Source organism: Manacus vitellinus, unplaced genomic scaffold (assembly GCF_001715985.3).
Source record: "Manacus vitellinus isolate BGI_N305 unplaced genomic scaffold, ASM171598v3 scaffold_124_pilon, whole genome shotgun sequence".
Lineage (NCBI taxonomy): Eukaryota > Metazoa > Chordata > Aves > Passeriformes > Pipridae > Manacus > Manacus vitellinus.
The window spans coordinates 113,409-139,904 of NW_021938921.1; the positions used below are offsets into that span (position 1 = coordinate 113,409).

At 49.0% G+C, this 26,496-nt stretch overlaps 2 protein-coding genes across 2 annotated transcripts in view; both read left to right on the plus strand.

The window, feature by feature from the left end:
- The first annotated feature begins 645 nt into the window (after positions 1-645).
- Positions 646-25,833, plus strand: FAM83C (family with sequence similarity 83 member C). The gene is made up of 4 exons (XM_008934501.2): positions 646-1,233; positions 8,205-8,372; positions 12,941-13,065; positions 24,872-25,833. Exons 1-4 carry the CDS (start codon positions 679-681, stop codon positions 25,797-25,799), a joined length of 1,776 nt encoding a protein of 591 aa, XP_008932749.2. The 5' UTR covers positions 646-678; the 3' UTR covers positions 25,800-25,833.
- Positions 25,834-25,924: 91 nt separating this feature from the next.
- EIF6 (eukaryotic translation initiation factor 6) overlaps positions 25,925-26,496 on the plus strand; it is a 6,068-nt gene continuing 5,496 nt past the window's right edge. The window contains exon 1 of the mRNA XM_029965924.1: positions 25,925-25,937. Within this exon, the coding sequence (XP_029821784.1) occupies positions 25,925-25,937 (13 nt within the window). The remainder of the gene's footprint in view (positions 25,938-26,496) is intronic.

Consider the following 26,496-nt stretch of genomic DNA (forward strand, 5'->3'; position numbering starts at 1 on the left):
GATGACCAAGATTCCTGCTGTGCTTTGTACAAACACTGTGACACTGTGGTACCAAAAAATACGATGTTCTGGCTTCTCTGCCCCACGCTGGTGTAGCAGAGCCAGGCTCCCAAGAAATGCTAAGGAGGAGCGTTAGCTGTGGCTCAGGGATGAGTAAGTTCCTTTGCCAAGTCTGATTACCCACTTGGGATATTTGTATTTCATTATAACTGACACTGAGCAGCATGTTTGATTTGGAACAAATTTCAAGCAGGAACAAGTTCCAGCATCTGCATTTCCACTGTGAGCACAGTGAGGGACAAAACAGGTTAGAGCCTGCTTGGCCAAGGGTGGGGACCTCTCTGGGGAAGGGAAGGGGAGGGCAGTACATTAATCAGTTACAAGGAAAAGGAAGGAGCAGCTTGAAGAGCTGATCTTCCTCCTCGAGCAAAAGGGACACTCTGGGCACCAAGTGTCAGGTGTGTGTCTGAGGGAACTGGGTGAGGGAGCCGGGGAAAGGCGGCTCCTCCCCCGCAGTGGGAGGCTGTACCTGGTGATTAACTCCCGAGCAGAGGAGTGGAGCTCATGCTGAGTCCTGAAGGAACCTGTTGGGAGGAGCTCAGGAGTGCAGGAGGGGCAGAAAAGACCTGAAGACGGGCACAGCTGGAGAGACACTTCTTAGCATCAGCAGCTCCAGTCATGTTCAACTACCTGGCCGTAGAGGTGAGGCCCCAGCTCCACCGCAGCTATGGGGGCCAGCAAGGGGTGTCTGGGCCACTGAAGAGCCGCCTGGAGCAGCTGAAGAAGCCGTGGTGGAGGGAGCCCAGCCCGCTGGTGCTCCAGCACAGCGAGACAGCCAGGCTGGCCATCGACGCCTTCCTGGAGCAGGGGGAGCGCGGGTACCTGAGCGCCATCGCCGAGGAGCGGGAGCTGCCCTTCCTCTCCGCCCTGGACATGGAGTACATCAGCCAGCAGAGGAACCAAAGCCTTCCAGATCCCAGTGCAATGAAAGACAAGGATGCTGACCCTGGCGATGCGGACACTGGAGACGGGTTCTCCCTCAACTCCGAACTGACGTCGGGCACCTACTTCCCGCTCATGTCTGACGTGCACCCCCCAGAGCTGGAGCTGGGGTGGCCGGGGACACCACTGCTCACGGTGTCTGGCCAGACTCAAGCCACGGTGGTTTTCCAAAGAAACAAAACTAACAGCATTAAGGATTTGGTCCGGTCTCTGATCAGCCGAGCACGGACGGTACGTACAGAGCTGTGTCCCTTGAGTGGGGTCCTGTCCACAGCACCCGAGTGTGGGGGCTGCTCCCACACCTCTGCACAACATGCTCCGTGCTGTCGCTGCTCCCTGCGTGTCTGGCGTGGTGTGATTGCTTTGTCTGCAGCAGATCTGTAACTGTTCCTGCTCCTTTCCTTTCCTGTAATTTCTTTCTGCCTGGGATTTCATGTCATCCAGGCAGTGCCCTTGGAGGCATTCTGTGTCCATGGCTGTGGGGATGCAGAGCCTGGAGCGAGTGCAGGGCCTGCAGAGTTCACATTTGGCTGTCCCAGCCAGTCCAGGGAGTTTGCACGGCCAGGGCTCTTCTCCAGCCCTGGACATCATGTTAGGCGGGACAAGAGGACTCACCACTGGTGAGTTTCTGTGGGAGAATCACAGAATGGTTTGGGTTGGAAGGAACCTTTCAGACCATCCCATTCTACCTCGTGCCACGGGCAGGGACACCTTCCACCAGCCCAGGTTGCTCCAAGCCCCGTCCAACCTGGCCTTGGACACTTCCAGGGATGGGGCAGCCACAGCTTCTCTGGGCAACCTGTGCCAGGGCCTCACCACATGTGACCTGAGTAAATTTGTGGGACTGAAAATCCCTGCCTGTGGTTTGAAGTAGGTTAGAATCCTGTCTTCTAGGCTTGATGTCTGTGCCTTTCTGAGGATGAGTAAGATCAGCCCATTTTGCCCCATTTCACAGTTTCTGTTGTGTTATTACAACCCTCAGATGTCATAAAGACTGGATGAGTACAGTACCTGCCTACCAAGAACAATCCTGGCATGAATTTACTCACTATGCTACTTCTTGCTTCTTTTTGCTGTGCCACTCTACTCTGTATGAAAGCAGCAACTCAGAAAACTGTACCACAGAGACATTTGCAGCTTTTATTGTCTTTGTCCTCTTTATGGCTCTTTCCAGCTGTTCCACAGTAGTTTTCTTCTGTAGTATTTGTGTTGAGATATTGAGGAAATATTTAGAGCAAAGTTCACTTTAACCAGTCATCTTCTAGGCTATTTCTCTTATCACTCCAGTAGTTTCCTATTTAACTTCTCAGTCACTCCTTATATTCATAGTGCAAAATCAGGAGATAAGGAATTGTCCTGCCTGGACCTTGGCTGTGCTGAGAACGTGAGCTGTTTGCAGCTCAGGTGTGATCTGTCACCATCAGCAGAGCTGAGCAAAGGAATTCATGTGTTCCCAGCAGCTCAGATTGCTGCAGCATCAGAACATCCTCAAAGAACCACATATTGAGGACGTCTGGGTGTGAGATGAGGTGAATGAGGATCTTTTTCTCTTTTGCCCAAAAGACTGTTGTGCCATGTGAGCTGCTGCTCAGTTGTGAGCAGCCCTTGCTTAATGCCTGAACTTCTGTTGCACCTTACAGGAAAATACAGGAAGTTTTGGTCCAGGAAGTAAGTGACAAAATGCTTTGTTTGTCCTTGCAGGCAGCTGATTTATGGTAGCTTAAATGATCTGAAAAGTTCTGTGACACTGACCCCAGCCTTGTCAGCAGTGGGGATTAAGGCACAGTCATGGCAGAGTGCACAGAGTAAATGACTACCAAGAAACGTCCTCCTGTCACTCAGCACGTGTCCCACATCTCCTATGGTATTATGATCCTTTGAGCCACAGGAAAAACATCTTGCTGCTTTCTCAGTTCACAGGAACTCGCCTGTTGCTGCGGGCAGGTTGCCCAGGCAGCGGGTGCTTTATTGTACTCTCAGTACATTTTGAGCTTTTTGCTTTCTTTGCTTCGCTTGACAAAGCCCCAACAATCTTCAGCCCTTCGTGTCCAAGCTGGGGATTTCACACAATGTTTTTGACTGTTGTGTGAAACAGGAGAATGAGTTTTTAACCATCTTATTGGTTTATTACTGGTGTTCTACTGGCTTCTGGGTTAGCAGCTCTGGCCAGTGCTTCCTATGATTAACTCTGTGATTGATGGCGGTTCCAGCTCATTCACAACCCCAGTTACACATATTTACTTACTTACTGAGTCATTTGCTCATCAAACCATGCAAAAGGATGTTACTTATGTGTGTTTTCATGACAAAAGAGCAACCAAAGGTAAAAACATCCTTTGTTTGAAATGCCAGCAGGAACCATGTGGAGAATCACCTGCTGTTCACTTTTCAGCTGCTGTTTCTCCATTTCCAGTATTTTTTCCACTAGACTTCTAGCTCTTGTCATAGATCCCTTTTTCAGAGTGTTTCTCCTCCCCTGAGGATACAGTGCTGCTGGGAAGTGGGGAAGCTGTGGAGATCCCCAATGGCTTTTCCGGGTCCTGCACACAGAAGGGTGTGTGTCTGGAAATGCTGTTTGGTGCTTCCCCAGTACAGTCACACAGAACAACATCAGCTGACATCTTTTGCAACAGCACATTTGTACAGACAAATCAGCAAAAAGAGCTGGTTTCCTTGGTACCTTTTGCTGGTGCAGTTGGTCTTTCGACTTGGCTGTATTTAACCAGCTCTCTTTGAAGACAGCTGTTCAGATTTGAGCTTTTCTCTTTACAGACTTAAGAAGATGCAGTGCAGCCACACCTTTGCTTCATTTGATAATCCTATTTCAATTTTACTCTTGTTGGATGAGCTCCAGTCTGGTGTGAACTGTCCATGCTGCTTCTTTCATCCCTCTTGGACAACTCTGACTCTGGCTGTGCACCCAGGTCTCTGTGGGATGGCAGAAGGGTCCCTGATGGTGCCCAGGGAAGCATCGTGTCGCTTCGAGTGGCACCACTGCAGTAATGACCCAAACCACAGGGCTATTGGCAAATACCTGTAAAACCAGCTGTGCTGGTTAGAAACCAGACAGATGGCAAACCCCAGTGGGGTGCTGGTAAGTGCTGTAATTCCCAAAGTGATGACTCCAGTAATTGCTGAATTGTGAGTTTCCAGAAGTGGGCTTGGAAATGTCATGGTTTAGCCCTACAATGGCAAGGTGTGAATTTTCTAGAGCCTGTGGGGCAGCTGTGTCTCTGCAATGTCCTGCCATGGGCTTGGAGGCCGTGATCAGCATGGTGAGGAGTAGGGATGCTCTGAGCCAGCCCAGCCTTGCAGCTCCCACCACTGAAACTGAGGGGCTGGAGGCACTGACATGCCCCAGCAAATTGTTTAAATTTTTAAGGCCCAATTGACTTGAATGCTCAAAACATGAGTTGTGTTGTCAGGAGCCTGAATTGCAGATGATACTTGGATATCCAACTCCCACTGCTTTAGAGAGCTGTTGGGAATTATCTTTGAGGATTTAGACCTCACTTTTGTGACCACATGTTCTTAGGAGGCTTCAAGGGAAAAACTTCCAGGGTCTTCTTCCCCCAAAAACCTCTTGGCTTTGGGGTTGAGCTGATGTTACTGTAAGAGCTGCCTGCTGCCAAGAGGACAATGCTGATCTGAGTGCCCTTATGGATACCCACAGTTAGAATGAGCAGCCCCACACGGGCACCTGCATCTCCCCCCTGAGGGAGGGCACAACCCCCCTCTGTCCCCCCTGCCCAGGGCAGTGACACAGGCTCTGCCCCTCCTGCCTGGCACTGGCCGTGGGGCACACCAGGAGCACCTCTGCCCGAGTCCCTGCTGGGGTGGGGGGTGTGAGCAGAGCTACAGCCTGTGCCACCTCCTGATGCCAAGGGCAGAGCCGCTTTGGGAGGCATGAGTGTGACTGCCAGGGCTCCACCCAGCTTGCACAAGCAGGCCCGGGGCTCTCGCTGACGCCGCAGCCCAGCCGAGGCTGCAGGAGGTGCAGGGCTGCACCCTGCCCATGCACTGGGGCCACGGCTGACCCTGTGCCATGTGCTGCTGCCTGCTCAGCCCCATCCCTCTCACTGCAGCCTGGCAGTGCCAGTTTTGGGCAAGCACCAGCCCTGCACTGTGCCAGCCAGCCCTGCCAAAGCCTGCGAGCACTGGTAGGGAAAAGCAAGATGGTTGTGGACCTTCTGTGCACCCCCAGGGCAGGCAGTGCCTCTGGGCACGGGGGATCTGGGGGCAAAGGAGCACTGGTCTCCCTTGACTCGATCATATTGACTTCCCAGGCAGAGTTTAGATTGTCTCCAGGGCCAAGCCTGCCTCAAACCTAAGCCTGAGATGAGCTGGAGTATCGTGAGGCAAAGCACAGCCGAGAGGGACTTGCCTGAGGCCTTACACAAGGTTTGGGCTATAGTTTTTTCTTGGTGCTTCATCATCAAAGGATGTGTGACCCATCAAAGTCATTTGGCTAAATTGGTCTTGGCCTTTGAGTGCAGGACAGTGTGGAGACGTGGTGAGGTCCTGTTTGGTGTGGGTCTCAGCAGTACCTAGTGCTGGGAGCCCAGCAGCAACATTAATTTAGGAAGTTGAAGATGCTGCTCATTGCTTGCAGAGCTCTTGCAGGGCTGACTCTCCTGTCCATGCCAGGTGGGCATGTTTGAGGAGAGGAGAAGAGTTTACCAGAGCCTTGTAAGGTTTCTGAGAACACAACACTGACAAGGGCAACAAAAGAGGTGCCCTTCAGAGTCAGGCTGTGTCTCGCAGGGCCAGGGTGAGAGGGTGGAAATGAGGTTTGGACTTGGACACCAGGAATGATTTTTAGCTCTTGAAAGCTGCTTTGTGTCCCCTGTGGGTGCCTGGGATTGCACCACCCCTGGGAAGGTTTTTCCCCAATCCCTGCTGTGGTGGGCTGGGTCTGGGGTCTTCTGCGAGATGCCGAGGAGCAATCATAGTCATCACAGAGTGGGTTTTGGGGACAAAACAGACAGAGCCATGAAATCTTGTCCATGTGCAAAAGGGCTAAATCCCCAAGGGAGCAGGAAGCAACCTTCTAGCATTGCTGCCCTCTCTGCCATGGCTCTGGTGCAGAGGCTGTGTGCAGGCTGAGAGGAGCCAGCTTTCCATGCAGAAGTCTGGGATAGAGAGCACAGGGAAGCCCATGGATCCCCACTCTGCCCCTGGCAGCTGCCTGCACTCATCCCCGAGGCCATGAGTGTGAGCCTGGAAAGAGTTTATTAATGAAAACAGAGCAGAAGAGCTACTGGGCAGTGGGCACTCCAGGGCCAGCGTGGGAGTCTGGAGCACAAATCCAAGCACAGCGATACTTGGAGCTCATCTGCTCTTCCCTGAAACAATTCCAGATCAGATCCCTGCCATGAAAGCAATATCCCCTGTTCCTAGTTAAATCTTGAACCACTGCACATGTGAAAACTGACCTCACTGCCACCCTCTGCATTTAGCTCTTGGTTTGAGGAGGAGCAGCAGAGCAGCAGTGGCAGAGGATGAGCTGCACAGGGTGATTTGGGCTATGGGGAGGTGCATTTGTGGCCGTGCTCTAACCCAGGCAGGGGAGGGTTGGCAAACAGGCTCCCTCCTCCTCATGGGGAGCATGGTGAGCAGCAGGACAGACTCACATGCCAGTTGTGTGCCAGTTGTGGTGCAGGGTATGAACATTGAGTAGCAGGGCAGGCTGGTGGAGCTTCACTCCCAGATCACTGCTTGTTTGGCCATCTTTATTTGGGCATCCTCTGCTGGGTGCAGACACTCCCATCAGGGTTATGCACCCACCTTACAAGTACCAGTGACCTTATTCACTATTATGATATGATAGAGGCTGGAACTAAAATATTTAGGCAGTAGTTCTATTGCTTTTTCATCTTTGAAACAAAGCTGCCCTGCTGGTAAATCCTTCACTGTCTTCCTCCATCCCATCTTCCATGAGTTCTCAGTGTTAACTGCTGATGGGTCAAGGTCTGAGTCACTGGGTTGCTCTGCACCCTGAGGTGCAGTGACAAATCATCCTGCTCAGCAAGAGCTCCCCTGCCTGTTCCTTCCTTCTCCGAAGTGCCCTCCTGATTCCCATCACTGGCAGTGACAGCCAACAGCTGGATCCCAACAGTCACTTCCTCATCCAAATAATGGCCCCCCATGTTGTCTGCTGGCAGCTTCACTCTGTGAGGAACAGAGGAACAGCCTCTTCAGGCTATTCCTGTATGGTTGATTTCCCAACCATTGGGAACCAACCATTGTTCTTGTTGCAGGTCATACTGTACTTTGAATTTTCTAGTTCTGGGTCAACTCACTTGTAGTAGCTTCTTGTCATGACCTACCTTCTATTTTCTGTATTTTCCTTCCAGTTTTTGAAGAATTCATGTGGCCACGGTGGTCCCTTTCCATCTCCACAATGGGATGGATCCCTCTTCTACCTCATTCTCTAAAGAACTGGCAGTTCTCTTTAAAATTATTTTCCTTTTTAAAACACCTCCTTGGAGACTTCACCTTGCAAGTCTTTGGTTTATTTTTATTTTTATTTTTTGATAATCTTAGTGTTATTCCTTCTTCCTTCTGGCAGGTTTCATTCCCATCACTTGCATCCCTGGGCTGTGTGTGCAGGAGTTCTACCAGCCAGGAACGGGAAGGAATCCTTTCCACACACATTTTTCTCTGATTTTGTCTTGGCACCCCTGGGATGTAACATGTACATACTCAGGATACCTTCTCCCTTACCTGGCAGTGTGTCCTTCCTGAAAAAAATGGTCCTTTTTCATATTAATCTGCCATTAACGTGGAGTCACTCTTGCTGATTGAATGATGATTTGGCTCAGTCTCTGCTCTTGTTTATGTGCTTCTTTCCTGGCACATTTGCTTAAGACAACAGATACTTGTTGCACCACTGACATTGAGAGTTTAGCTCATGTGTTACCCTTTCAGCCATTCCTTGCTGTGAATGACAGATGAGGTGGGAGGTACCTGGGGGGGCACTGTCTTCATAGTTATTAAAATTTGATTTTAGCTGCCATGGTGGGTGAGGGCTGTTAAAGACAAGTGTCCAGAAGCATCTCTGCCCAGGTGGCCACAGATGCTCAGCAACTCAGGAGGTTTGAATGCTTAGCTCGTAGTTTAAGCACAGTTCACTTGGGCATGAGATTTCAACAGTCTCTTGTGTTTTTTCCCCCCCCCCATGCCTCTTTTCTCCTGGCCAGGTGATAGCAATTGTGATGGATCTGTTTACAGACATGGAAATTCTGTGTGACCTTCTGGAGGCCTCGAGCAGACGGCACGTCCCCGTTTACCTGATCCTGGATGAAGAGTACTTGAAGCATTTTGTGGAGATGTGCAATAAAATGGCTCTTACTCAGGACAGCTTCCCAGTAAGTTTTCAGTCACACTCTGGATATGATAAACAGGTCTTGGAATTGATGAAAAACCATGTACCCTCTGTTCTGGTCCCTCTACCTGGTCCCTGGGACTTCTCCCTTCTCTCACTGTCCCAGGCTAAGGGACCACAGCTGTTTGGTCCTGGAGATCAAGATCTGTCTGGAGGCACAGAGGAAGATGTGCAGGAGCCTCCGAGTCCCATATCTTGATGTTCTGTGTTCCTCATTTCAGTCTGACACGCAGGGAGTGTGAACCTGAGGCCAGTGAGATGCAGTGAGTTACTGAACACTTTGCTGGGCTGGTGCAGAGGCAGAGGGAGACCAGGAAACTTAGTTCATGTACACCTGTATCACCTGGACAAGGGGGAAGGTGATCCAGCCCCTGCTGTAGGACATAGAATTGCAAGACTTAAATTTCTCACAGTTCAGATCCCTGAGCTCAGCTTAGATTCCAGGCAGAGCTGCTGCAGGGCAGTGGCTGGGAGGGGAAGGGGACCAATGAGTCCCCTCAGATGTCCTGCTGCAAACCCCATCACTTCCTTCTGCTGCACCCACAGGTTAAAAATCTCATGTTAACAACTGCTTTTAGGCTTTGGGATTCAGTTGTGGGTCCATGAGGGGTTTGTGAAAAGCCCAATTCCTGCTCAGTGGAGGCCCATCACCAAAGGCTTGGGTGATAAAACAGTACAAATTAATGTGTCAATGCCACAAGCTCTCTTGGGAACTTGCAGCCTCAGAGATGCACCCCAGTATCCTGCTGCTCCCCATTTCTGGCTACCACCTAGCAATGGAAATTCAGTTGGAATTCCATATTCAATTTCCAAATGAAATGGAAAATCAACGGAAAACAATTTTTTGTTGTCATTTGTTAGTCCTGCAAGGCCAGCAGTGCTGGCTGTTCTCCCTCCCTGGGTGCACAGGATTCCCTGGAGCACTGATTCTCCTCTAGCCATCACTTTCATAGGTTTTCCCTAAGAACAGGCCAGGGAAAATGCAAAAATAGTGTTTTACAGCATTCAAAATAGATGCAGTAACAAATGTCTTAATTTTCCCTCGTTTTTAACCTACCTACACAAGGGTTAATTTTAAAGGTCAATTTAGAGAGGCTTCTTTAGAGAAACACTTTGTGCTCTGGTCTAGTTGACAAGGCTGGATTGGTCAAAGGTTGGACTCGATGACACTGAATGTCTCTTCCAGCCCCAATGATTCTGTGAATCTGTGATCCTGTGATCCTTCCCCTGTGCTGGAGAAGCTCTGTCCTTTCTTACTTCTCACAAGCCAGACTCATTTCATGCCTCTTGAGATGGCAGCTGTTAGGGAAAACTGCTTCACGCTGGAGCAGGTTTGCTGTCAAAAATAGCCTTCTCACTGAAGTCACCTGGTGGATCCAGATGAATTCCATCTCTCCAAGATTTATTTTATTGCTTCTTATCCAAGATGTGGCCGTTGTTTTTAATTAAAATTAGAATGAGTTTATATCCACGGAGATGCCTACGTTTCTTTGTTAGGCCTGATGTCATGTCTTATGCTTCAGTGGGTAATTAACTCACCTCCTCATTCTGTGACTCATCAGCAGCTCTCCATCTGAAGTGCTTTTTACACTGATGCACCTCAAGCAGCCCATTACCAACCATACAGGCTGGATACTCACATTTGAGTGGAATGAGGGTACATATTTTATTCCTGCCTCTGAGTTGTGACAGGATGTGGTGGTAAATCTCCATTTGGAATAATTGGTGACAATTTGGGGTTTGATGGGGAATTTGGGGTAATTGCCCCTCCAGCATCTTACTTCTGAGAACAATATGTGAGCCTGCTGGTGGCAGATCCTGGTGCTGAGGAGTGTTGGCAGCGGTGACAGCAGAAGACTCAGTCTGGAGTTTTCAAATGTCCATTTGCTGATCCTGGAACTGCTGTCTGAATGGAGCAAGAGTGGTACCTGGCAGTCTGGCTTTCCTGCAAGACTGCAGGATTCTCATCTTGTTGGGATGATTCAGGGCCTGGACTGCCAAGAGGAAGGAGAGGATGGAAAAAATTAACCAGATATCAGCAACTCACCCAGCCTTGGAAAGGACAAAGGGAGTGAAGAAATACTGTGGTGACAAATTTATGGGATATCCCTTATCTGAATTTCCCCAGAGACGGGAAGAGGAAGCTCCTCCCAGTGAGAACTAGTGTTACTAAAACCTTGGCATTGGGAAAAAAAAAATCCCTGTGTTGACTGGCCACCTCCCCAGGCATCCAGAGTATCTTGGTCTGTATCAACAACTTGTGGTGTCATTTCAGAGGATTACAGGCTAATGCAAGCTGGCAGGAACCCTGGGGTGTCATCATGTCCAACCTGCCGCTCAGAGCAGCATCACCTGTGAGGTCGGGGCCTTGCCTGGCCCAGTCTTGCAAATCTCCAAGCATGGGGACTGCATGGCCTCTGTGGGTAACTAGTTCCAATGCCCAGCTGTCCTTACAGGGAGAAGGTTTCTCTCTTCTCATAGGGGACAGAGGAGGACACCCTCTGGGACACAAGAAGGCAACAAGTGAGAGCCCCTGTGCAAAGATTGTGAAGCTTCAGCTCTGTCCCTGCTAAAAGTTTCCATGAACTCAAGAGAAGGCTGGACCACTACTTGGTGGGGTTCCCACTGAGACAAACCACAAGAGGATCAGGAAATCCCCTGAGCAGAAAAGAGGGTCAGCAGCAATATTAGGGGCAGCATCATAAATGATTACCCTCTTCCTGCTCTTCCCAGCTGCCATTGCCCACCACCAGAGAGAGCCTGTAGGGTTGGATGGACCCTGGTGGGAGCAGATTTGCTGCTGTTGTGTTGCCCTGGAGAAAATGGTGCTCCTGGGTGGGCTGGGAGACTCTCCCTGCAACGTTAGAACCCAGCCTTTCCCACCCTGCTGCCATGGGCTCCCCGCAGGTGTTTCCAGGGAGGAATCCCCCTTCCTGCCTGCAGGGGCTCTGATGGAACAGGGAAGCCATCAGGAGTGGAGTCACCTGCCGCAGGTGGCTGGGCTCCATCAGGAGTGGAGTCACCTGCCTCCTGCTCCTCACCCCCGAGGCACGACTTCCGCGCCGTGAGGGCTGGACCGGGTGAGCCGGTCCTGGCTCTGTACAGGAGTCTTGGGAAGCCCACACAGGCTCGGCCTGCCAGGAGGAGGGGGGGTGAAGGGGGCACAGGGATGCTCAGGGGCAGCTCCGGAGGGGTGGCCGGGCCGTGGGGCTGTGCCCTGTGGAGAATGTCTGCAGGCAAATCCCAGCTGGTGGTGCTCGTGTTTTCCTGCGGCGCTGTCAGAGGGAGGGCTGTGCCTGCTCAGGGATCTGCTGGGTGGCAGAGGGGAGGCTGCCACCTCCCCCCCGAGCACCCACCTGGGCAGTGCCCACCTCTGCCAGGGGCAGGTTGGCCCTGGCATCCCGTGTGGCCCAAACCAGCTGCTGTGGGGCTTCGTCCTGAGTGGGGCTGGGATGAGCTGCCCACGGAGGGATCTGCCAGGCACAGCTGGTGACAACTCGTGACAGCTCCTGCTGTGCCAGAGGTGCTGCAGCTGGCAGGGGAGCTGGGCTGGGGGCAGGAAGAGATGGCCCAAAGGGCGGGAAGGGATGACCTGGAGGGCAGAAGAGATGGCCCCAAGGGCAGGAAGGGATGACCTGGAGGGCAGGAAGAGATGGCCCCAAGGGTGGGAAGGGATGACTGGAGGGCAGGAAGAGATGGCCCCAAGGGCGGGAAGGGATGACTGGAGGGCAGGAAGAGATGGCCCCAAGGGCGGGAAGGGATGACCTGGCAGCCCCGCGTAGGTGCAGCCTTAGGGATGTTTATTTTCATGCAAGATGTTTTGTTTGGCACTATATCACACAGACCAGGCCAGTAACTGTTTCCAGCCACCGTTCTGCTCTTCTGCCTTCCCTAGTTGAGGTGCAAATGATTTCTGTTATTTCTATTTGGTTTTACAGGCCAAAGTTGTATCAGACAATTTGTTGCAGTTTTAAAGCAGAGGAGGATCAGGTCTGTTTCACTTGAGTACAGCAGCTGAAAATGTTAATATAATTTTTAAATATATTGATAAAAGGTAATTCTTACAATGTAGACATTTCTCTCTGTAAATCTTTTTTTACTGAGTGACCTTTTGGTTTTAAGAAGCCTGTCACTGCATAAAATCAGAACATTTGATTGATTAGAAACTGGCTGGTTGTTATGGGTACCAAAATATAGTTCCAATGCAGAGCCATCGGCTCTGGCAAGTTGAATATTATTAATAATCTGGAAGAAATCGGATAGTTTTACATACTTCAGAATGGGTCTGTAGGCTCACAGGATTCTCCAAGTCTTTTTCAATCTAGAATTTGCACCTGAGTGCAACTTATTAATACCTGCTGGTATTTTTATCTTAGAAAAGCAGACAGTGTGACAAAATATTCGGTATGCAGAAGCCAAGAAATACATGATGCCTTGCTGGGCTCTACCTCTGAGAGCAGAGCACAGGCTTGTGAGAGTCCAGCAGTGATGCCTGAGGAACACCTGCCTTTAGCTCAGTCCCTTTACCAGCTGTGCTTGCTTTGCTTTCAGAACATGCGCATAAGATGCCTGAGTGGAGACACCTACTACAGCAAAGCAGGCAAGAAATTTGCAGGCCAGGTTCTGGAGAAGTTTGTCCTGGTTGATTGTGACCAAGTTCTTGCTGGTACATACAGGTAAGAAAATATAGCAACAGCTGTGGCAAAGACTGGTGACACTGAGGAAATATTTGATACCGAAATACTGAATATTGCAGCGCTGTGGGTTGGTCCAACAGCTGCCCTGCATTCACCCCAGTCAGTGCTTCCACAGCTTTCCAAACCTTCATCTCACCCACCCTCCCTGCCCTTTTCTTATCTGAAGTGAAGACCTGGGAGTTTTCAGTCTCTCTTTATACAGTGGCTGCTGCATCCCTCAGCCTTTTTAATTCTGTTTCTCTGCACCCCCTCTGACCTCACCACATCCCTCCTGAGATGCAGAGACCAGAACTGCCTGTGGCCCCCCCTGACATGCTGCACCAAGGTGTTGGAGAGGGGCAAAAGATGCCCAGACTCTGGTTTGTTATGGTGGCCTTTGCTGGCAGGGTCCAACACTCCTGCATGTTTTAGCTGCTCTTGCACACTGAGCTGATGATGTCAGAGAACTGATGAGGACTCTGAGCTCCTTCCTGAGCTGTTCCAGGTTCAGCATCATACAGGCCTGGTACAGATCATTTTTCTCTATGGATACACCACATTTTCCTACACTGAAGTTCATCAGCCACACTTTTGGCTTTTGTCCACTTGCTCAGTTCTGTGAGGTCCTTCTGGATTTCCTCACATTCAGTGAGGTATCCAACCACCTGAAGGAACCGAGGATCCTCTGCAAACCTGGGAATTTCACTGCACCCCTCGATGCCTGAGGGCACACACAGGATGCAAACCAGTCCCAGCACCAGTCCCAGGTCTTGCTGCTGACTCTTATCCAGGTTGGAAAGCAACAGCACACCCTGCCCTTTTCATCCTGTGCTTTCACCAGCTCTTGGTTCAGACAAGACCTTTCCTCCTTGCCCAGGGCAACTTCATTTCCTAATAGACTTTGGTGTAGAACCTTGCCAAAGGCTGTTTGAAAACCCAAAACATGTAGTTGACTATTCCCTTTATCCATGAGCTCACTGGCTCCATCCCCAAACTCCAGCAGGTGGGTGAGGCAGGGCTTGCCTTTGCAGTATCCCTGTTGTCCTTTTCCAAGAGGCTGTGCTTCTCCATGCCATCAGCACCATCAGCAATCTCATTCTTCACAGCACACTCTGTCATGCCCCGGGGTGGAGGGCAGCTCCAAGGGTCTCAAGATTATATCCAGACCCTTCTCTGCAGGTGGGATCTTTCTAGAAACCTCCCAGCCCTCAGCTAAGAGCCTTTCCAGTGGTGCTGGTACATGGCAGTGAAACACGTCTCGGTGTCACCGGCACCAGCAGTGGATGCAGGAAGTCCATTGAGGTTCTCAGCTATGGCCTGGACATCAAGGAATGCCCCTTTTGACCCACAGGTCTCACATGGGACCCCGAATTCCTTGTCTGCCAGTACAGCATTTGTGAACAACCTACCAGCCATCGTCATCCTGGGGAATTTTGGTCTGTTCCTTTTCAGCTCCCTTTGACCGATTGCTGCATTTTTACATTTTTGAAATGGAATCCCCACGTGCTGCAGTTATTTAGGTTGTTCTCTGCCACTAGAGAGTTAAAACTGTGTTGTGATCATTCTTACAAACGGGCTCTTCCACTTCTACCCCTGGAACTGCGTCCTGTGCATCATTCCAGACCACATCCTGAATTGCATCTTTTCTTGTGGGTCAAACAATTTAGACTAGTTAATTTTGGCATGTAACCGTTTATTGCTTCCAAGAAGTTTTTCTCCATGGTTCATCCCAGTGAAGCATTAACCTGTATGTGTATGAGTGGATGAATCTCCACTATTACTGTCTGTCCTAATTTTGCAGCCTCTGTGATCTCAGTTAACACTCTTCACCATCACAGTTCTGATCAGAGGGTCAGGACTACTGTTCTTGTACTATATTTTTATTACTACACTCTGAGTTTTCCACCTACAGATCTTTCCCACAGTATTTTCACACTGTTTCACATCATATTATCCATCACTAACAGTGCAGCTCCCCAGGACAGATTGCTCTGATATTTCTGTGAATTGGATGCCCTGGCAGTACTTTATTCCCTTTCTACGTGGTCTACTTGAACACTGTTGTCCCTCTCCCTTTCTCTCTCTTTCCATCTCCCTGTGAGCACATGCTGGACCCTCGGGCCACCAGTGTCCTCCTCAGTGCTGTAGCTCCAAGCTGCACCTTCTCCTCTGGTGCTGATGCATCACCTCCAAGAGTGGAGCTCTCACCTCATCAAACTCTGGCAAAATGATTGAAAAATGGAAGTAAGTGCCTGGTTGAAGCTGGTTTCGTTGATTCTGTACATAAACAACATGGAGAACAGTGTCTGGTGGCATTTTGACCATCCTAAGATGTCCAAGAGCAATGGAGTTGAATCAATGTCTGGAAAGACAGGATCCTAGAATCATGGAATTATTTTGGTTGGAAAAGCCCTCTAAGATCCTCGAGCCCAACTGTTCCCCCAGCACTGCCAAGCCCAGCACTAAACCATGTCCCCAGGTGCCACATCCACACAGCTTTTAAATCCCTCTATCCATCTGCACTGGCTGCAGGGGCAGGGATGAGGTAACTGAGCCCACTCCTTTGGAGTAGCTGTATCAGCTGGGTTGAACTGCTCAGCTGGAGGAGCATCTCATTTCCCTGGGGCCCAGAGTCAGGGCAGTGCTTAAAACACCAGTTCGGTTCCCTGGGTCTGTCCCTTCCTGTGCTGTTCTGGGGCAGGGATGGGGGCTGCCATGAGCTCTCTTTCTGCAGATCTCTGCAGAAAGTTCTGGAATTCTGGAAGACAGTATTTCAGTTGAATACGGTCTTCTATCTGATTCTTTGCTGTCCCAGTAAGCACAAGATGTTTTGGACTAAAATAAACAGTCTCTTCTTGAGGAATTTGTTCAACAGCGGTCAGAAACTTCCACAGGAGAAAATCAGGAACTCTGTTCCTGGGAATACTGCAGCCTGTATAGGAGATATTTAGATTACTGCTCCTGCAGATGGGAAAACTAATTTCAAAGGATGAGAATAGTTATTGAGTAAAGCCAAAGATCCAGGATGGACCCAGGGGTGTGTCTCAGGATGGCACAGGAGGGAGGGTAAGAGTGTTCTTACCCAAGAGCAGGTTTTACAGTTCCACAGTGCTGTGTGCAAGGATCAGAGGTTTCAGAAGCTCCAGGGTTTTATGCTGTATGTGCTTCTGTGTGTTCAGTTTGCCATTGGAGACTCTCCTGCCATGTCTGGCCTCCACAATCCCCTCTGGCCACAGGTTATGCAGTTTAATTTATGTTTTGTGAAGAAGGGATCTGTGGTGTTTAAATTAGACCTGCTGCTAGATAATTCTCTTCGATTCCTACAACCTGTGCACAGGAAATCACTGTTTTCTGTTTACTTTCTTGACTGCATCCATGATTTTTTCCTCCTCCATTATAATGCCTCAAGTGAACCATCCCTCCTCCAGCTGCTGTCCTTGATATCCTTGGTTGTTCAGTCATTTTATGTGTCCAGAATTTGAATTTTTTGGCATTTAATTGTCCATCATTTTGTCACATGTTCCCCCATTACTATAAGATCCTCTTGCAGCTTCTGATTATCCAGTTTTCTTTTGACCATCTACAATAATTTTGTCATGAGCTCTGACAGGGACAGTTTTTTTCAGGACTTTTCTGATTATGTTGGACAGCAGCAGTCCCAGCTCAAAACTTGAGGGTTTCCAGTGGGTAAATTAAAACTATTGATAGCATTTACATCTTTAATCAACTTCTCGAGAAGACTGTCCTGTGTACTCCCTGGTCACTTAATTTTTCCAAAACCAAAAACGACCTTTGCTGAATGACCTCGTCAAAATCTCTTTGAAAGTTCAAGTTTGACACATCAAGCAGAGCACACACATCCCCGTGCTTGCTGCCTCCTTTAAAGATCTGCAAGAGGCTTTTGAGGCATGGCTCCCTTCCACAAAAACATGCTGAGTCTTCAGTGGTATGATTATAGTTATTTATGCATCTAATCATTTTACTCTCTATTTGCTTCTACCAGTTTGTTCAGTATGGAAATAGGACTGGCTGGTTTGTAGTTTTCCAGGAGCTCTTTAAAAGGTTCACATTTATTGCTTTCCATTCCTCTGCTGCTAAGTTCAATTTTAAATGATAGGTTATTCCCTGGTTAATCATTGGAAAATAGCTGACTTTCAGTTTTTGAAGGCTGTTTGCTGTAGTATTTTTGGTTAATGCACCTTTTAAGTATGGTGAGTTTTTGGATGGTTTAAAATGTCTTTATTTTGATAGGTACATTTTCCCTGAGACTCTAATATAGCATCTTTAAACAATCTTCATGCTGCCTCGAGCATTTAACCTTTTTGATTACTCTTTAAAATTTCTTTTAAATAGCATTCCTCACTTTCTCTTTGAAGTTAAGTATTACTGTTGTGGATTATTTTGGTCCTGCAAGAGTATTTGATATGGGTAGGTCATGGTTATTTTTTGCTGAGTGGCCTTACCAAAGAAACCCTCTGAACTGGTTATGCTATTTCTTCTTTTGTTGCTTTTCTGGTTAGTTTCTCAAAAAAGTGGTCATTTACAGTGTCTAAAATGCAGTTTTGGTAACTCTCCTTGTAGTGACCCCCATTCAACCTGGCAGAATCTCCCTTTATTCCTCTGCTTTCTGCCTTCTCAGTCTCCCAGCACCTCCTCAACGTGGCATATTTACCATCAGCACTCTGCTTGGAAAGTTCCCAGTATAGCCCTGATATTATGTTTTTCCTATTTGGGAGTGGAATTTTAATCCAACAGGAATATATTTCATTTGTTGATATATCATTTACCTTATGTGACTTTTTTTTTTTAATGTATTGGGCCACTGCCCAGCAACATAACCTCGACTTGTCCCTTCTGTATAATTTCTACCTTTGCAGTTCTACTGTTCCTTGATTTTCTTTGGCCCAGTAAGTTCCTGAGATGCCTCCTGTGTCAGAGTCATCATTTCAGCTCAGGTATTTCACATCATCTCTCTGTTCCTTTATCTCATAACATTCATGTGTGTGTCAATGTTTGGATCTGCTCTGGTTTTTCACCACCAGGCACTTTTCTAAACACAGATTTAATTGTTCAGATGTTCTTATAGGTACTAATGTCTTACCCAAGTGTCACTGATTTCCACCCTGTCCTTGTGTCAAATACAGTTTTCTTGCTTTTATTCCTGAGGTGAAGTGGGTGATCCCAAACTGTGTGGCCTTCTACACATCCCAGCTTTGCTTCAGGTTCTAATTTCAAGCCCCGATTTCTGCCCTATATTGTGCAGCAGCCAGGTTGCAGTTAGGTTAAGATAAAATCCAGCTTTCTTCATAGAGTCACTATATTCCTACAGTTTTCCATTTCCTTATGATTCTATCACCCTTTCCCTAACATGATTTCCATACCCATATCCTGAAATGCTCTTTTACTTCTCTGTCCCATTCTAAGCGTGGAAGAGGGAGCATTTTATAAGGCTGCCAATAAAATACTGATTTTTTTTTTGAGCTTCCTACTTAGCTGTTTTTAGTTTTCCCCTGAGACTCATCATATCTTTTTATTTTGATGGGACCTGTACAGACATTGAGCAGTGGCCTCTCTGCAGAGCTCCATAACTTAGATCCAAATGTCTCTAATATCCTTCATCCCAGAGAGCCGCTCACTCCTCGTTCCTTGCTGAGCACTCACTCCCAGGGGACACGTCCATTCACAAGGACACCCACATGTGGTGCCTTCCATGTAGCTTGGATTGTACAGCCTGGGCACAGACACCCCCTGACCCTCAGCTGTCTCTTCCACAGACTCAACATCTCCTGTTTCTCAGAGGATTCCAGTCCATTGAGTGTCCTGGAGGCCACGGTGTGGCTCAAGCACTCCCAGGATATCTGGGTTTGCTCTCACTCTGTGACACTACAGATGTGTGTTTTCCTTAAGACACACTCCAACCCCCAGAGCTGCTGCCTACTCATTCTCCAACCTGATTGTGACTGCCTAGAATGTATTTTCCTTTAATATTTTCCCACTGAACTGCATCCATTTCTTCAGAACCCTTTTCAGACTCCTCTCTGTGCAGTCCCTCTCCACTGGACATGATTTGTGAGTGTACACTCTCCCATTATTTAGGCTGCTCATGAAGCATCAGAGCCAAATTGGAAGATCCCTCTAGACCTCCCATGTGTCCTTCTACACTGACAGTGAATCCACATGTCCAGGCTCTCTGCATCCTCTCTTGCAGAGGGATATTTTCCTACTCTATCCTTGACTATTTATGTATTCAGTAGTTGTCTGTTAATTCATCAACTGTAAGAAGAGACCCTTTTCTCCTCAAATACATGCTCAAATCACACCTGAAATCCAGTTTTAGTCTCTAATTACATCTGTAGCCATCAGAGTCTCTCTTCTACAAGCCCTGTATGCAGTATTTACACATGCAGCAAGAGTGGGAGATGTATTGTCATTCCCATTTGGAACCCCAGATGTCGATCCTGTTGTTCTCTATGCTGACATTTTCCTTGATAGTTCTGTAAAAGGTCTTCTTATTTTCCAAAATACCCTTGGCAAGCTGAATGAAGGGCAGATGCTGATCTCTTCACCAGCAATAGGACCTGAGGGAACGGCTGGAGCTGTGCCAGGGCAGGGTCAGGTTGGATCTCAGGGAAAGGTTCTTCCCCCAGAGGGTGGTTGGCACTGCCCAGGCTCCCCAGGGCAGTGGGCACAGCCCCAAGGCTGCCAGAGCTCCAGGAGGGTTTGGACAATGCTCTGAGGGACAGGGTGGGATTGTTGGGGTGTCTGTACAGGGTCAGGAGTTGGACTGGATGATCCTTGTGGGTCCCTTCCAGATGAGGATAGTCTGTGGTTCTCATTCTTTAATACATTCTGATATATTGCTGCCTGTTGGTAGGGATGAAGCATATTTTTGCAGGGTTTTCTAAATATGGGAATCAAGCTCATGGCTCTTATTAAACAGCTGTAGGCAAATTAGTTTAGCCCTCTCAACTCTTACATGTTTATTGATTAAATGTTTCCCTGTGTTTTCCATCTTTAACATTATATTTCCTCTAAATGAAGGAAAAAACTTAGACTGAGGTATTTGGGCAAAGCAATAATCTAAAATCCTAATTGTTATTCTATATCTAGCTATTTAGGGTTATTCTGGGCACCAGAAGCAATAGTGTGTTCCTTTGAGCACTGATGGAGTAACAGAGTGAAGGATATGGAGACATTTACTGTGCGGCAGGTGAGAGGAGTCCAAGGGCAAACAGGGGCTAGAGCTAAACAGGATCTTGAACAGGAAAAGTAGAGCAAACATTTACCAGAGTAAGACTAGAAAAAAGAGCTGGTATTGTCAGCCTGAAAGGGCTGTTTGAGTTGCCTTGGAGGAGATTTAATTTCTCAGCTCACGATGACAGATGGTCATGGTTTCGGCGTGTCCTGCCATGGGCACAGAGAGGAAGGAGCTCAGTGTTTGCCACAGTGAAAGACTCAAAGTTTGAGGTCGAAGCTGACACAGCAGCTGAGATTGAAAAATGACAGGCAAAAGTTTACAGGATTACAAAAGCTCTGCAGGTGACTTCGGATGAAACAAAATTACAGTACAGAAGTGTTTGGCAATAGACAGGCACAGCTACATGGCTTTGAAGCTGGAGGAGGCTTGGAATTTCTTTCAAAGCAAGGTGCTCATACTCCCAGGTATTCAAGGCCCAGGGAGGAGGAAAGACCTTTGAAGAGCGAGTTCCAGATTTAACTTGAGCAGTCCCCTCAAGAAAGAAATGATAATTAAGCAGGAAGTGAGAGTGTGTAAGGAATGGGAAGTACAGCAGGGGAACCCAATGCAGTGAACACTGCCAGGAGATAAGGTACACACAGGCTTGCTGGGCACACCACAGCAGGGAGGAGCAAGTCCTCAGGTGTATAAATAAAAAGTGAATCCAGCAGAAAGGAACAAGGCTTGCTGCTGGAAGGGGGAATAACAACTAAGAGATAGCTGAAATGGGTGTCCATGTTAGCTGAATACATTGCAGTGGTTTGGATCAAAACAAAGATGAAAAGCAAGGAGTGGAAATGATTTCAAGTGTGTTGGAAGCAGCTGAAAGGCCTTGCTGCAATAAAGGCAGGTTGTTGTGACCTTATCAAAGAAAATGTCACTTGAAATGAAAGGCCTAGTAATGAGTGTTATGTGGTACCTACTTTTAGCCGCGAGCAAAAGCAAAACACAGAAGTTTGCATTGGCATCTGGAAAGAAAAGAGTGGCTTTGACAGCCCAAGTGACAGAAGAGCAATAAAAATGGGTTTGAGAAGCTGCTGAAAGAAGCGAAAAACCTTCTGCTGAAAACTGGTATCTTGTATGTTGGGAAGAGCTGAGGCAGAGAGGCTGAGTGTGGAGATGTGGAGTCACCTGCACAGAGCTGGGGAAAGGCCCCCGTGACCCCAGAGCAGAGCAGGGAGGGCACACAGGGAGCTGCTCCGGGGGTTGAAAATGCTGCTGAGATGGAGGATCCTGCGGCTGCTCCTGCCACCCCTGCCCAGCCCCTGCCAGAGCCCCGGGCAGGGGGTGCTGCGAGGACAGGCAGGTGCCCCCCGTCCCGGAGGTGATGCTGCACCTCCATCTCCCGGCCAAGGGCTGAGCTGCACCGGCTCCTGGACTGTCTGGAAGCAGGGCAGGGAAGGGATCCTGTCCTACAGCCATGCTCTCCCAGACTCCTTCATGATCCAGGGTGATCCAGAACTGGATATGGGCTCTGTGTGCAGCAGTTTGTTATGGGAAAAAATAACGTCAGGAAAATCCCAACACTGTTAGAAGGTCACATGAACTTTCAGCATCCACGGTGACGCGCAGGGAGGAGCTCCACAGCCCACCTGTGTGTTGTGTTGTGCAAGGAATTACAGAGTCGTAGAATCCCAGAATGGTTTGGGTTGGAAGGGACCTTACAACTCCCCTGCCATGGGCAGGGACACCCTCCACTAGACCAGGTTGCTCAGGGCCCCATCCAGTCTGGCCTCGGAAGAACCTCTTCTTGTCTGCACTGAATTTGTAACCCATTCACTTCATCCAATGCCTCATTTTTATACCAGAAGAAACCAAGGATGCTCATTCCTTGGCTATTTCCTCCATGCCATCCATGGAAAAAAAGACCTTTATCAGTTTGTAGCAATAGGAATAGCTGGGATGGGCGAGGCACACATCTGACCATGGAAACCTGGAAACCATGGCAAGGGGCAGGGCTGTGCCACCAGGGGACTTGGATGATTCCTTCCAGGTCCTATCCTGACACAGAGTGGGATCAGCATGGGAAACTGGGACAAGGAATGCTCGGACTGGGCAAGGAGCCATAAAAGGCATCAGTGGCAGGGACAGTAATAAGGCCAGGGGAATGCTCTCCCCTCACAGCAGGAAGGACAGCTCCCATGGATGAGGGGAGATGGATGGGTGTGCTGGGACTGGGGGGCAGTGCTTGGGTCAGAGGGGCTGGGAGAGGACAGGAGGTAGGAACCACTTTGTCCAGGGAGGCAAGGAGAACCTAAGCAAGAGCTGTTGTTTGCCTCTGCTAAGGTGAGGCCAGAGGCCATGGTGGGCAGGGAGCTCATGGGATGTACCTGCTAGAACATGAGTCTGAGACCTCCTGGCCAGAACGAGGGGGGCAAACAGGCCCACTTGCCCAGCTGTTTCCAGTGGTGCCGGACTGGGCACACAGGGGTGGCAGGCAGGATCCTCCCTCTGGATAACCAGGGGCCTCTCCCAGTTCAGGAGCCAGTGCTCACAGGGTGAGGGGTGCAAGGCAGACTCTGTTGTGCAGCAGGGGAAGAGCTGTGAGCAACATGGCCACCAGCACCCCTGGGAGCCGGGCAGTGCCCTGGGACAGACGCCTTTGACAGTGTCAGTCCATGAAATCTCCCCTGTCTGGACTCATAGATTTCTTCAAAGAACTCTCAAGGCTTCATGAGAGATAACATTCCTCTGCCAAAGCTGCCTTTCCTACCATCTCATATTTCCTATCTGGCCATTAATTGTATTCTTTAGAAGAGTCTCTACTAATCTGTGTACCTACACAACTTCTATCTATCTAATTTGTGCTGTGCAGTTTGAGACCTAATGGTCTGGAACATTAGAAACATTTTATCACAGTAACAGCCTCCCACTCTCCTGATAACCAGGGCCCTTTCAAGTGGGAGATGGCACATCCTGGTTGGCACCTGAGCTGTCTCATCCTATGGCACTCCTGGGGTTGACATTCCCTGGTCCTGCCCAGTTGCTGCTCTCTGCTCTGTTGATGTTTTCTCATCTCTTCTACAGAGATCTCCACAGGAGACTGACCTTCCCTTATGCCCTGTACAAAGGGGGGCTCAGGGCAGGGATCATCCCAAGCTCCCGCACAATAAACAGGCATGCAGAGGAATTCTCTGAGCACTCCTGGTGCCCCACAGAGAGCTGAATATTATTTCTTTCACCCTTTGCAATGTGTGATCCAACATTTTTAAAGCTGGGTTTTCCAGACTTAAGAGCTTCTCCTCTGTCATTTAGTCATCCCAGTTTCTGGTTTGGCTTTTTTCCTCTCATATCTTCGTGAAGGTTTGAAGCATTTGCTTTGAGCCTCCAGTATGGTATTTCTGAGTAGTCTCTTTTTTTTGATTCTTCATTCTTAACTAATTTACCTGGTTTGCTATTATGCAGCAGAGTATTGATTTTTTTTCATTCTGTGTTGCTCTTTGGGGTGTGTCTGCTGACTCTAAACACACCAAACACCAGTATGACCCATAACAACTGCCCAGTGCTCAGGGACAGGCCACAGCTGCATTTTACTAGAAGTTCCCAAGTAGCTGTCTTGTGAGGTAAACATTGATGAGGTCCCAAAACACAGTGCTAGTATCTTGTCCTGAAATTACATTTACTTGAGAATAATTATAATCTCCCATTACAACTGCTCTCCCAGAGTTTCTCTCATTTCATCCTCCTCTTTAGAGTCAGTGTCTCACTTCAGCAGCTGATAACACAGCCCTAAGCTTGTATTGCCATCTCTGAAGGTTCTGGTTTATTTGACACATTAAACATGCTGATCTGGTTTGACTATAGCAAGAATAAAAATAAAAAAGAAGCAGCTGGTGACTGGGATGACCAGGAACCTGAGGAGCCTGCTCTGTAAGAGGAGCTTCCCTGTTTAATCCAGGAAAATGAAGATTAGGGGGAGATATGGAGGAAGAACTATTTAGGTTACAGTTTTGGCACAAACAACAGGTAGGATTTAACAGATAAGGAAAATATGAAGAGTGGCAATTAATGGAGTTTTTCCCCAGCTGGGGCAAAAACTGATTGGTTTTAAGGTGGAATAGGACAAGCTCCCAGAAGAGATTCCAAAACACTGTACTGTGAGGGCAGGGACTGCCCTTGCTGAGCAAACTTCTAAGACCATACATCTGGGAATCTCACAAATTTATGGAAAACATCATCAGCCTTCCTGCCCTGAGCTATTCCTGTGGGCTCTGGAGACCTCTGCTCCTCCAGGCAGTGCCCAGGGTCTCCATTCCTTACCTCCTGTCTGCCTAAGCAGCTCCTTCAAGCCCATCATGTGTTGCAGGTGTCAGGACATGAGAATGTAGCTCCTTCCGAGGCGAGGAGGGGACCCCCAAGCTGAAATGAAATGACAGTTTTGGGGTTGCTCTTCTGTAATCATGAGATGGGCACATTCATCTCCACGAGTGATCTCAGACCTGCAGACTTAGAGGAAGTCCTGAAGACGCAAACTGGGGAGCAATCCATCCCTGGGATGTTAAAATCCACGCTGGGTATCTTGGCACTCTGTGAACTGAAGTTCCATGTGTTTTGTTTCTTTTCCTGCAGTTTCACCTGGCTTTGCAGCCAGGTCCACACCGGCCTGGTGACCCACTTCCGTGGCCAAATTGTTGCCGAGTTTGACAAGGAATTCCGGTACTTGTATGCAGAGTCCAGAGCAGTGACCAGCTTCTGCGTGCCGGATCCTGGGACGTGCCTCTCTTCTTGCAATACCTCAAAAGTTGACAACTGCCTTTTAAAACCCCCTCAGGGGAATGATGCTGAGACCCTGAGCCCCTCCAGCAGCCTTTCCAACGTGAGCATCAGGAGCATAAAAATGTCTCCCTTTATGAAAAACTCCAGCTGCAGTGCACAGCAGGAAAAGCAAGACTCCAGCTCTGATTCTGGCAATAAAAAGGGGAAGGAAGACACATCCCTGAAGCCCACTAGGCAGCAAGAAGAACCACCAGACTCAGCGACCAGTCCTCCAAATAAACCCACCTTGTTTCCCAAACCAAACCCCGTGACAGCAAGGACATTCCTGCAGCCAGAGCCCTCCCCTGCCCTGAGCTCCAATAAACCTGGTTATCAAGGGGACTCCAAGGCCAACAGCAGCCACTGCTCCCCTCCGAGGCCGGAGCAGCCGCTGCAGTCCCTGTCGGAGGGTGCTGGGAGCAACGGGACCAGCCTGAAGCAGAGGGGGCCTGCGGGCACCCCCAGGGAGCTGCCAGCTGAGAACGACGTGTTTTATGGGGTGGAAAAGAGACAGAGCCCTGGACACGGGAAATTTGACCTGTTCTCCCCATACAACCAGCTCCGACGGGATAAAAAGCCTGCAGTGCCTTGCTATGACAAGTTCCCGGAGGACGTGCTGATGGAAAAGAACAGCGCGTATGGGGCGGAGAAGAGAATGACTCTGGGGCACAGCAAGCTGGACCTGATCACCAAGTACAACAAGCTAAAATCCAAACACATACACAGCCGCTTCGAACTCTGACCTGGGCCTCCAGGGGGCCTCGGCTCTGGTTTTCCAGTGCTTGCTTTTCCTTGGGGCTTGGAATCCAAATATGGGTGGCAAATTAGTGTTGTTGCTGTGAAAAGGCGCCTGTTTAATCTGTGCAGATGACTGACTCAGGTGAGATTAGCAACTACAGTTCAAATTTCCAATGGCATAATCGTGGCAGGAGAGGGAAAAGCACATAAACATAATCCACTCCTCTTAACCCATTTGGGGAAGAACCGTTTCCCTACAAACTTGGAGCAAAACCGTTGTACAGCTGGAAACTCTTTGGCCGCTGAGGTCTGCGGGGTGAGCCTGGGTTCTCTCTGTGCTGAGCAACTCTTCTCCCTGCCTGGTGCAAATCAGATGCCCAAAGTGAGGGGGATGATAAAATAAAGGAGCTGTTCTGTTGGAAAGAGCCATGTTGGGTCCTGGTTGGGGGGTGAGCACTGAGCTGTGCAGGGAGGGGACAGGGACACGTCTTGGCACATGGTTGGCATCTGCCCGTGGCTGACACTGGCATGGAAAAGGTGTCAGCACATAGATGGGCTCTGCTCCTGGGTCAACCTGAACACCAGTGGCAGCTGACACAGGGTGCTCCTGTACACGAGAGAGGCACCGGGTCACAGGTGGCCTTGTGTGCACTCAGGTGACACGTCTGCTGTCACACACCCACCGTGTCAGCACGGGGGTG